The sequence below is a fragment of the Carassius auratus genome, chromosome 7, assembly GCF_003368295.1.
Source record: "Carassius auratus strain Wakin chromosome 7, ASM336829v1, whole genome shotgun sequence".
Taxonomy (NCBI): Eukaryota; Metazoa; Chordata; class Actinopteri; order Cypriniformes; family Cyprinidae; genus Carassius; species Carassius auratus.
This window is the reverse complement of record NC_039249.1, coordinates 32,316,843-32,328,028: the sequence shown is the minus strand read 5'-3', so window position 1 is coordinate 32,328,028 and position 11,186 is coordinate 32,316,843. Positions and strand designations below refer to the sequence as shown.

At 37.5% G+C, this 11,186-nt stretch overlaps 1 protein-coding gene across 1 annotated transcript; it reads right to left on the bottom strand.

The window, feature by feature from the left end:
- Nucleotides 1–4,291: 4,291 nt before the first annotated feature.
- Nucleotides 4,292–7,020, bottom strand: LOC113105334 (serine/threonine-protein kinase pim-2-like). Its single transcript, XM_026266377.1, has 7 exons — nucleotides 6,727–7,020; nucleotides 6,061–6,441; nucleotides 5,786–5,880; nucleotides 5,549–5,599; nucleotides 5,008–5,386; nucleotides 4,723–4,896; nucleotides 4,292–4,617 (listed from the first exon to the last, which is right to left on the bottom strand). The coding sequence occupies exons 1-7, from the start codon at nucleotides 6,995–6,997 to the stop codon at nucleotides 4,466–4,468; spliced, it is 1,503 nt and encodes a 500-aa protein (XP_026122162.1). The 5' UTR covers nucleotides 6,998–7,020; the 3' UTR covers nucleotides 4,292–4,465.
- Between the last annotated feature and the right edge of the window lie 4,166 nt (nucleotides 7,021–11,186).

Sequence of the window (11,186 nt, the reverse complement as noted above, 5' to 3'; positions counted from 1 at the left end):
TCAGTATTTAATTCGCACTTGTGGGCGGCGCTGAAACACTGCTTTAATCTGATTTGTAGAATTGCTCCACCTTCAGCTCAGTCTTTTAATACTTTCAGGCAGAATAAGAGTCAGTACTATAATGTCTGAAACCACCGCTCACTGTTGAATAACATAATATTTAAATCAGATGTTGCTGGGCACATAATTTGCGCTGCTGTGACTTGCAAGTGACCCCTTTCAATTATTTCTAGGTTATAGTATTGTATGAATAATGTCCCACTGATAAATACAGAGCCAAAAAGTTTTGTATCCTTGGATAAAAGTGAAGTGAAAATAAAAATTAATAATAGACTGAACAGTTCCATGATAATATGTCTGTAACATTTACCACACTCGTCTTTAAGTCAAAAGGCACTCGGTATGTGTGTGACATTAATAAATAATTGTGAAAATTAATAAAGTTAAATCTATGAAATAAATTAGTAATATTAGTTTTATTGCATACTAAATTTGTTAATGTTTCTCTTCTTAATCTTCTTTGTTGGGTTTGAGAAAGCCAACATATATTTGAACATTATTATTATTTATTATGAGAGTAATTGACACAGACTAAAACTTTAATGTTTCACCAAATTCTGACTCGTTGCTGTATAATTGGTCAGACTTACCTTTCCAAAAATCCTAGTGACTTTTGTTAACTGAGCAATGAAGCCCTTAAAGGGTTAGTTCACCCAGATAGCAAATTTATGTAATTGATAACTTACCATCATGTTGTTTCAAACCCATAAGACCGTTTATCTTTGGAACACAGTTTAAGATATTTTAGATTTAGTCCGAGAGCTGTCAGTCCCTTCATTAAAGCTGTGTGTACAGTCTACTGTCCATGTCCAGAAAGGTAAGAAAAACATAATCAAAGTAGTCCATGTGACATAAGAGGGTCGGTTAGAATTTTTTGAAGCATCAAAAATACATTTTAGTCCAAAAATGGCAAAAACGACGACTTTATTCAGCATTGTCTTCTATTCCGTGTCTGTTGTGAGAGAGAGTTCAAATCCGAGTAGTCTGGATATCCGGTTCGCAAACTAATCATTCAGTTCACCAAATCGAACTGAATAGTTTTAAACGGTTCGGATCTCTAATACGCATTAATCCACAAATGACTTAAGCTGTTAACTTTTTTTTTTATGTGTCTCTGACACTCCCTCTGAGTTCAAACAAACCAATATCCCGGAGTAATTCATGTACTTAGACAAACAAAACATTGACTAATTTACGAGTGAAGAACCGCGTCTGTCAGACGCGTCCGATTCGTGTGAACCGAGGAGCTGATGATACTGCGCATGTGTGATTCAGTGTGAAGCAGACCGACACACAGAGCGTCTGAACTGAACTGATTATTTTGGTGATTGATTCTGAACTGATTCTGTGCTAATGTTAAACCGAAGGCTTGAATCAAGGGCAATCATCACAAATGACACCATTACGTCGAGCGCAAAAGAACCGGTGAACCGTTTTCTTCAACTGGTTTATTGAATCGAACTGTCCGAAAGAACTACTGGTGATCCGAAAACCGATGCAACCGGCTCTTCACTTGTGAACGAGTCAGTCTGTTGTTCGTTATCTGGCTCGGCTTGGTGTTCATCTTCAGTTCTCTCTTCACAGCAGTTCAGTCAGTTTGAGTGCATGCATTACTCCGGGATATTGGTTTGTTTGAAAAAAGTTAACAGCTTAAGTCATTTGTGGATTAATGCGTATTAGAGATGCAAACAATTTAAAACGATTCAGTTCGATTTGGTGAACTGAATGATTAGTTCGCGAACCGGATATCCAGCTGCTTTGTTTTGAACTCTCTCTCACAACAGACACGGAAGAGAAGACAATGCTGAATAAAGTCGTAGTTTTTGCTATTTTTGGACCAAAATGTATTTTCGATGCTTCAAAAAATTCTAACTGACCCTCTGATGTCACATGGACTACTTTGATGATGTTTTTCTTACCTTTCTGGACATGGACAGTGTACTGTACACACAGTTTCAATGGATGGACTGAGAGCTCTCGGACTAAATCTAAAATACCTGTGTTCCCAAGATAAACGGAGGTTTTACGGGTTTGAAACAACATGAGGGTACGTTATTAATTTCATAAAATTGCTGTCTGGGTGAACTAACCCTTTAACACTTAATGTCCACCAGAGGGGACGACAGGATTTCTGTTTAAATCAGTTTAAATGACAAATAAATACATTAATTTCATGTGTAATGCATTGAATATGTCATTGAATATATATCTGTGTACAAGAATAAACTTCACACTGCAAAATGTACAAATTCTTAAAACTTCCTATTCTGGCTTTTTCAACCTACATCCAAAATTCTTTTAAGATATTGTTTATTCACACTGGTTTATGCATTTAATGTTTGTCCATCTGTAACCCATCTTTTTCATGAGCTGTGTATTTTAAGATGTACTATGTGTTGATAAATCAAATGCACTGAATGTAAAGAGCTAATGTCAGGACTCTCAGTCCTGCTCCTTGAGGGCCAGTGTCCTGCAAAGTTTAGCTACCCCGAATAAACACACCTTAGATAAGCAAGGACTTCAGGATCAGCAGCAATGTCATAGCAAGTTGAGAACATGGTTCTCCAGGTTCAGGACTGGGTTTTAAATCTATAAAGTAATTTGTACAGTTGTGTGTCTGCATGCAGAGGTGGAACCATGACTGAGGTGCCCTTGAGCAATATTGCTCTATAATGATCAGTGCTTAAAACTAACTACTAACTAACTAACTAACTAAAACTAGGACGACCTAGCAACTGGATAGCAACATATCAATCCGGATTGTTTATACCGACTCTGATTCTCTGCTGCCTGCCCCGACCTCTGCTTGTTACTGTTACTGATTCTATACCTGACGCCATTCCTGATTACTGTCTGTCCAACCGTTCTCTTAATAAAGTTCTGCATATGGACCTAAATGTCTCTGACTCTCTACATAACAAAAGTGATGTGATGTTATTACAATGTGTTTATTGTTAAACCTTTCCAAACTAATTCAGTCAGGTTGCTTTGCCAGTATAATTTCTGAATAGGGTGGTGTGTGTGTGTTGCTGTCTCCAGTCATAACAAGGAAAAAGATGAATGGCATTTATGTGTATGAGCTCAAGTTCTTCTTGCAGTTGATTGTAGAATGCTTCCTTCACCTCTGTTCTGCATCTTCTGTTGGGGCATAACGTTGGACCTGGGGTAGCAAAAAGGTGGAATATTTCCAGTAAATTTCAGAAACATTCCAGAAATGTTGGAAATTTGTAGGTTATCTTTGAATATTCCAGGAAAATTTTTGGAAAGCATCCGGAAATTTACTGGAAACACACACATACATGACACGAAAAACTCTGCATTTGTACAGTCAATATCAAATACTTAAAACTAAAAACAAAACACCCTTACAGTAGCTGACTCAGAAGCACCAGATTGCAAAGTCAGAATTACCTCCTCTCCTAGGTTCACGAAATGGTCGTCCAAAAAATGCGTTGCTGTTCTGTTGTAAGTAATCTTTAAGATTCCTAAATGCATATACTTTCAGAAGTTCCAAAGATGCATTCATAAACACAGCATCTCCATGACATGGCTTCTTCAAGACTAACTCAGGTTACTGAAACTACAGCTTCTTTCTTAGCTTGAACATTTGGGCAGCATTACGCAAATATATCAAGCCAGTAGTCCTCAAAGTTCTGCAGTTAGATGAGTTTACCAGTCTGGTAAAGGTTTCTAACATTCCATGTTTTTATTTGAGTAATCGATTTCACGCTGAAAGGGACCATACATCTGCAGTTGGACTTTCTTGTCACGATTAAATATAACTGAGGTTTGCTTGACGTTTGGCCCCACAGCCAACCCTCTTCCTTTTATCTGGGCTTGGGACCGGCACTGTCAGGGTTACCATTAATATATAAATTTATTATTATAAGAAATATATATTATTTATATATAAATATGTTTACATCCCTAAGCCTGTAATCAATTCTAAGTAAAAGGATGTTATAATAAATATTTTAAATTGAAAAAGTATACAACCATGTACAATATATTCAATATACTTTATTTTTGTTAAAACATCATTTTAGGATCCCTAACATATTTAACCATTTTTTTTAAATAAATATTTTAGACATAAAATGTATAAAAAAAAAAAGAAAAAAGAAAGAAAGAAAGAAATTACATTATATACAATGTTATAAAAAAAAAAACTATTCACAGTATATATAATATACAACATTTTAAAATCCCAAAGCATGTAATAAGGCCTACGTGAAGGGATGTTAAAATACATATTTTAAATAGAAAAAGTATAAAACTGCTTAAAAAAATATACATGCATATACATTATTTTTCTAGTAATAAGGCCTCAGCCGAGGCATGGAAAGGCCACTCATGTCATCTTGCCAAAAACAACACTGACAGTATAAACATACTGTACTCCTCATCAATAATGTGAATGCTGTTTAGATGCTTTCCGGTTAATTGGCAGGGGATTGGGAAAACCCAACACAAACCAGTCATTGTAAAGCATCTGCTCCAGGGCAATCCTGTGCTCTGGATTACACTGCAGACAAGCCCACAAAAATTGGATGCACTCTGTGCAAAAAATAGATGAGATTTGATTATTATCTTAACTTTACACATGCTATCTTTAGCTTTATACATGCTACATAATCATTAACACTTAGCTGAAAATCTTACCTTGTGACACTGCAAATACAGACTGGTTGCTCCCCAAGCAGTACAAGTCTCTGTCTTTTGGAAAACGCCCATGCAGCATTGTAAACAGGAGCACCCCTAATGAATACACTGTTGCGGGCTTTGCGTGATATCTGCCTCTGTCATGATATTCTGGAGGGATGTATGGTTTTGTACCTGGGGGAAATACATTTTGTTAGATGTTTATAACACAAGCATGTTGACTACATACAGAATGCATCTGAGTGAGCTAATCAATCTGATAGCAAAGCGATTCATAATACTTACCAAAGCAGGTGCTGTAGCCTGAATCCTTCACGAGGTTCCCACACCCAAAGTCAATCAATTTGATCTCCAAAGTTGTCGGGTTCACAAGCACATTTTCCAGCTTGATGTCACGATGGAAAACGCCACGATTGAAGCAAAAGTTAGCGGCATAAATTACTTGCCACATGAGGTACTTTGCTATCTGCTCGTTGAGGACACCTCCATTGCATTTCAAAAGTTTTGCCATATCCATGCTTGGCACGGGGCGCTCCATGACGATTAAGTAGTAGTCTGGGTCGTCCTGCCAGTCAAGCATTTCAATTATATGTGGACAGCTGGGTTTCCTATTGATGATGACTGCCAACGCAATCTCTAAAGGAAGAGGTTTGGGGTGAAAAGCCTGAAAAAATGAAAAAAATTATCATTAGATTGAAGTAATTTGCACCATTCTTTGTCAAAGGAAGTTTACCTATTGAAACGTGATTAACATCAATATGAGTTGGTGTTATGAGATGATAAACAGTGAATGAGAAGAAGAATGCAGAGAGCGAAGCATACTCACAGTGCTGATATATTTAGTGTGTTTCGTCTTTTTGACATATTTCACAGCCACCTGATTACCAGAGCAAGGAATAAACAATTAACGTGTGTACAGAGATGATTTCATTCCAGACATTAATTCTGAAGAGAAGTACATCAACCAGCAGTAAATTAACACCTAATAAAGTGTTTGGTCAGTCTTAAAAAGTTAAGTTATCTAAATGAGATTAATTCAAAAGGAAGTAAAAAGACTAAATACCTTAAGACCATCCTTAACACGAGTCCCTTTTCGCACTGACCCAAATCCTCCTTCACCCAGCCTGCCACCAAATTTGTACCGCCAACAAATATGATCTGTTAAATACAAGTAAACGTAAATGACATCAAATTTTATTCTTATTCATTTTATAATAAAAATGCATTTGACACACTGGAGGATCATTTAAATGAACTAAAAGCTAAATGGTGATAGAATGTATTACAAAAACTTACTGTACATATTACAGCTGTTTTGGGGTATGGCAGTAAAGTTACCTTTGTCCAGCTCTCCTGTTGCAACAGAGTCTACTGGAGTACACACAGCACTGGCAATGCCCATATCTACTTGAGGATTCCTTGCAGAGGCAATGCCCCCATCTTCTTTGGGAAGCACTGCACGGTTAAAGCCCTCATCTATTTTGGAATGCTCTACAGAGGCAACTTCCCTCTCTGCTTTGGGTCTCACAACAGAATTAACGTCCTGATGTACTATGAGACTCCCTGCAGAGGCAATGGCACTGTGTGCTATGGAGGTCACTGCAGAGACAAAGCTGTCGTCAGTGTCTTTACCTGCTGATGAACACACCGACATGTCGAGGACTGCCGGTTGAAGGACATCTTCAGTGTATTCAGCAGTGGGGGTCAGTTCCTTGAGGTCTAAAATGCAAATAAAGAATAAAATATTATAATTATTAAATTGCAAATCCATGTTTAATTGTTTTTTCACTTAGAGGCACTTTTTTTTGGAATTTGAAAAAGCAAACTTTTCTAGATGATGTAAATTGTAAATTGAGTGGTTTGGCAATGACACCTAAGAAAGTTATCTTACATCAAACTCAGATAAAAATGCTCAACATAATTTCATTCCAGTATTTCATTTAAGTTTCCGTTATTTAAGAGTCACATATTAAGCAAAACTAATAACTAAAAATTCTATTTTACTTTGACTATGCCTCGTGTATGTTCCTGTTCCCAATACAGAAGTCTGGTACAGCTTCTCAGCCTTAGCAACACTGTACTTTTTTCTTCTTAAGTGCCACCTCCAAAACCTCTTCCTTTCTCTCGTATTCTTTTCTTTCCCTGACTCACTACCACCACCCACATCAGCCACACAAGCCCCAACAGGGGTCTCATTATCCTGATCAGGATGGGGTTGGGATGTCCTCTTTAACAAAGTCCTTAGACGATTCAGTGCCTTGTTTAATAGGCCCATTTTTACACAGGTTACCGATAATACTGCGTCTGCGTTACTTTTACAGGACTTTGATATCCGACTACTTCAAACCTTCAAATGAGCAGGAGAGAATCGCGCCTTTTATATATGCTGGCGAAAATTCTAAAAGTGACGTCATTAGGTCACATGCAGAAGTAGCCTACGAAACATTTTTCAAAACATAACAAAATCAATGGCTAAAGTGTCATGAAAGTGTCGGGAATTTCCCCTACTTATTAAAAAGTTATACGTTCATTACAGTAGCGAACATCATAAACGTGATAAACATCAGCCGGACACGACCTCAGCATATAATATATAACAAATGACAAAGATTTAAACTTTGTATACATTATTCGCCTTATACAGTTATTCATTGTTTATATAATTAAGTTATAGTGTTTTTATTCGTAAAGTAGCTAACTGCAAATATTGCAACGATTTCGTAAGCAGCATTCATTTTGAAGTAGGTAATGATATAAACGGTGGTTAAATACAACATTTTCATGGAAACGGTAATAAACATTTGTGCGATCTTGGAGGGTCTGAAATAGATGTTGCTCAATCAGGACATTAAAACTATACACATCATAATTTATTCAGAGAAATAACTGACTATATATATACAGTAGGCTATGGGTTTTTAAAGACATGAAGCTTTATTTCCAAGCTAGTATTTAAGCTTTTCATTTAATTATAGAGCAGTATTAACAGATTATTCATTGAAATATATTCGAATCCTTTACTGATAGCCTACTAAAACGTCCATGTGTAATAATTCCTGAATAATTATGTTCATAAAGGAATAAGGTAGCCTATATTTTTGTGTTTGATCAGTGTCCCATTGATGCGCGTCAATGTATTAATAACCCGCACCCGACCGACTTGTTCAACCCTATGGTTCAACCCATCCGCAACTCAGACCGCTAAAAAAGGAAAATAAAATATTGTACCCGACCCACTTCCTGACGCGCATTTTTTAAAAGTAGTAAATGCTCACCATAGCGTCATTTTGGCCATAGACGTAGGAATTATTTAGGCAAAAAAAAAAAAAAAAAAAAAAAAAAAAAAAAAGATTTTAGCCTATGTTTTATTAGGCTATCAGTTATATTTCGAAAACAAATAAACAACCAAAAAATGTAAAACGTGCAGTAACGTTAGTACTTTACTCATGTTTTACTGTAAGTTTTAATACAACCCAGACATGGTTATTGAAGTTCATGCTAATCAGGTGTTTAATCATGTGTTTGATAAGCCACTCACATTCAGACAGGTACAACAGTGTTCCTGTTCACACATTTTAACCCTCAAACATTTTATTATGCTCTTGATTTATCTATTTCTTTCACTATAGTGTGACAGTCCACTCTTCAGAAAAGTGATGGTTTGGGAGATAATACATCAGAAGATCCTGTAAGCCCTGAAGCAACCAGTCCTTCAAACATTTTCAAACAACTTATGTTCTTTCTGTGTAAATTCAATTTAGGATAGATTTATGAATAGTTACATGGGTTTTCTTTACAAGCAGTGCGCTTTGGAAAAGTACTGAGATGAATAAAATCTGAGGTTTAACTGCAGACTTGTCTTGTATGATAGAAATCATGATAGAATGGATGTAAATTCAGTAAACTTATTGAAGTGAAACAGGGGCGCTGCACAAGATCCTGGGCCCTATGCAGTCCTAATGGGCCCCCCACCCTTGAAAATATATATTCCAGACTTTTCAAGGGCCCTCTCTTCCTTTGGGGCCCTGGTAATCAGTACTGGTTTTACCCCCAGTCTGACAGAGCTCTGTGATCAGTCAGCCTCTTTTGCAATGACCTTTTGTGTCTGATTACACCAGGTGTCTTCAATATTGAACCTTTTCACAATATTCTAATTTTCTGAGATACTGAATTTGGGATTTCCTTAGTTGTCAGTTATAAACATCAAAATTAAAAGAAATAAACATTTTAAATATATCAGTCTTTGTACTGAATAAATATAATATCAATCAATCAATCACCTTTATTTATATAGTGCTTTAAACAAAATACATTGCGTCAAAGCACTGAACAACATTAATTTGGAAAACAGTGTCTCAATAATGCAAAATGATAGTTAAGGCAGTTCATCATTGAATTTAGTGATGTCATCTCTGTTCAGTTAAATAGTGTCTGTGCATTTATTTGCAATCAAGTCAATGATATCGCTGTTGATGAAGTGACCGCAACTAAGCAAGCCAGAGGCAACAGCGACAAGGAACCGAAACTCCATTGGTGACAGAATGGAGAAAAAACCTTGGGAGAAACCAGGCTCAGTTGGGGGGCCAGTTCTCCCCTGACCAGACGAATCCAGTAGTTCAATTCCAGGCTGCAGCAAAGTCAGATTGTGCAGAAGAATCATCTGTTTCCTGTGGTCTTTACAGGGGATCTGTATCTGGGGCTCTAGTTGTCCTGGTCTCCGCTGTCTTTCAGGGATGTAGAGGTCCTTTCTAGGTGCTGATCCACCATCTGGTCTGGATACGTACTGGATCCGGATGACTGCAGTGACCCTCTGATCTGGATACAGACTGGATCTGGTGGCCACGGTGACCTGGGAACAAGAGAGAAAAAGACAAATATTAGCGTAGATGCCATTCTTCTAATGATGTAGAAGGTACATGTTATGTGAACTGTTTCCGGTTCCGGTTTACCTAATTAAAGCAGCCTAAAAATCCTTTAACGGATTTGGATATTAAAAGCATATTAGTATGTTATGTGTATGCCAGGTTAAAGAGATGGGTCTTTAATCTAGATTTAAACTGCAAGAGTGTGTCTGCCTCCCGAACAATGTTAGGTAGGTTATTCCAGAGTTTAGGCGCCAAATAGGAAAAGGATCTGCCGCCCGCAGTTGATTTTGATATTCTAGGTATTATCAAATTGCCTGAGTTTTGAGAACGTAGCGGACATAGAGGAGTATAATGTAAAAGGAGCTCATTCAAATACTGAAGTGCTAAACCATTCAGGGCTTTATAAGTAATAAGCAATATTTTAAAATCTATACAATGTTTGATAGGGAGCCAGTGCAGCAATGACAGGACCGGGCTAATATGGTCATACTTCCTGGTTCTAGTAAGAACTCTTGCTGCTGCCTTTTGGACTGTAGTTTGTTTACTAAGCATGCAGAACAACCACCCAATAAAGCATAACCTTGAACCTTGAAGTCATAAATGCATGGATTAACATTTCTGCATTTGACATTGAGAGCATAGGCCGTAATTTAGATATATTTTTGAGATGGAAAAATGCAGTTTTACAAATGCTAGAAACGTGGCTTTCTAAGGAAAGATTGCGATCAAGTAGCACACCTAGGTTCCTAACTGATGACGAAGAATTGACAGAGCAGCCATCAAGTCTTAGACAGTGTTCTAGGTTATTACAAGCAGAGTTTTTAGGCCCTATAATTAACACCTCTGTTTTTTCTGAATTTAGCAGTAAGAAATTACTAGTCATCCAATTTTAATATACAAGTTTCACTTTTTGAATAGAATTAGTGAAATCAACTTTTTGAATGTAATTCTAATTATATGACCAGTCCATGTATATCAAATATATTTTATAATTCGTAATATTATATGTTTACACACACACACGCATATATATATATATATATATATATATATATATATATATATATATATATATATATATATTGTGACGAGCACTCCCAGAGGAATCAGCGTCGCCCTGGAAACCAAACCAAAACACCTGCACGCCCTCGTCACCGGCTGATCGGTCACAGCTGCTCCCCATCAGCCAGCACAGTGAAAAGCAGCACATGTTGCACTGAGAAGAGGTTCTCAAACAGAACGCAAAGCTGGACTAACCCCTCTCTCCTATCCCCACAGAAAGCAGCGAGTGACCGACAGCCCACACCCTTTGGAGCACGTCTGGACACCCACTTTCCCCTTGATTGGCACAGAGGAGCACGGAGAGCACACGGGAAGCACCAACCAGCGGAAAGCAGAACAGGACACTTCACCAGGCACCCTTCACTTTTCAATAAACCCACCCTCCGGGGCTTTTGATTTCACGTACCTCTTGTCGAGTGGTTCTTCACCCCGTGACAGTGGTGGAGAATGCCGGCAGAACAGTGAGGAATCACCGACAAGGTCACCGCCCCAACTCCTAATTTTTTTTTGCTTTCTGTCAGCAGCACCACGGAAGGC

Coding starts and splice junctions, on each gene's coding strand:
- LOC113105334 (XM_026266377.1), bottom strand. CDS start 6,997: ATGGGCCTATTAAACAAGGCACTGAATCGTCTAAGGACTTTGTTAAAG. Junction 5,387..5,548: donor ACACTAAATATATCAGCACT/GTGAGTATGCTT, acceptor TCATTTTTTCAG/GCTTTTCACCCCAAACCTCT. Junction 4,897..5,007: donor AGGCTACAGCACCTGCTTTG/GTAAGTATTATG, acceptor TATTTCCCCCAG/GTACAAAACCATACATCCCT.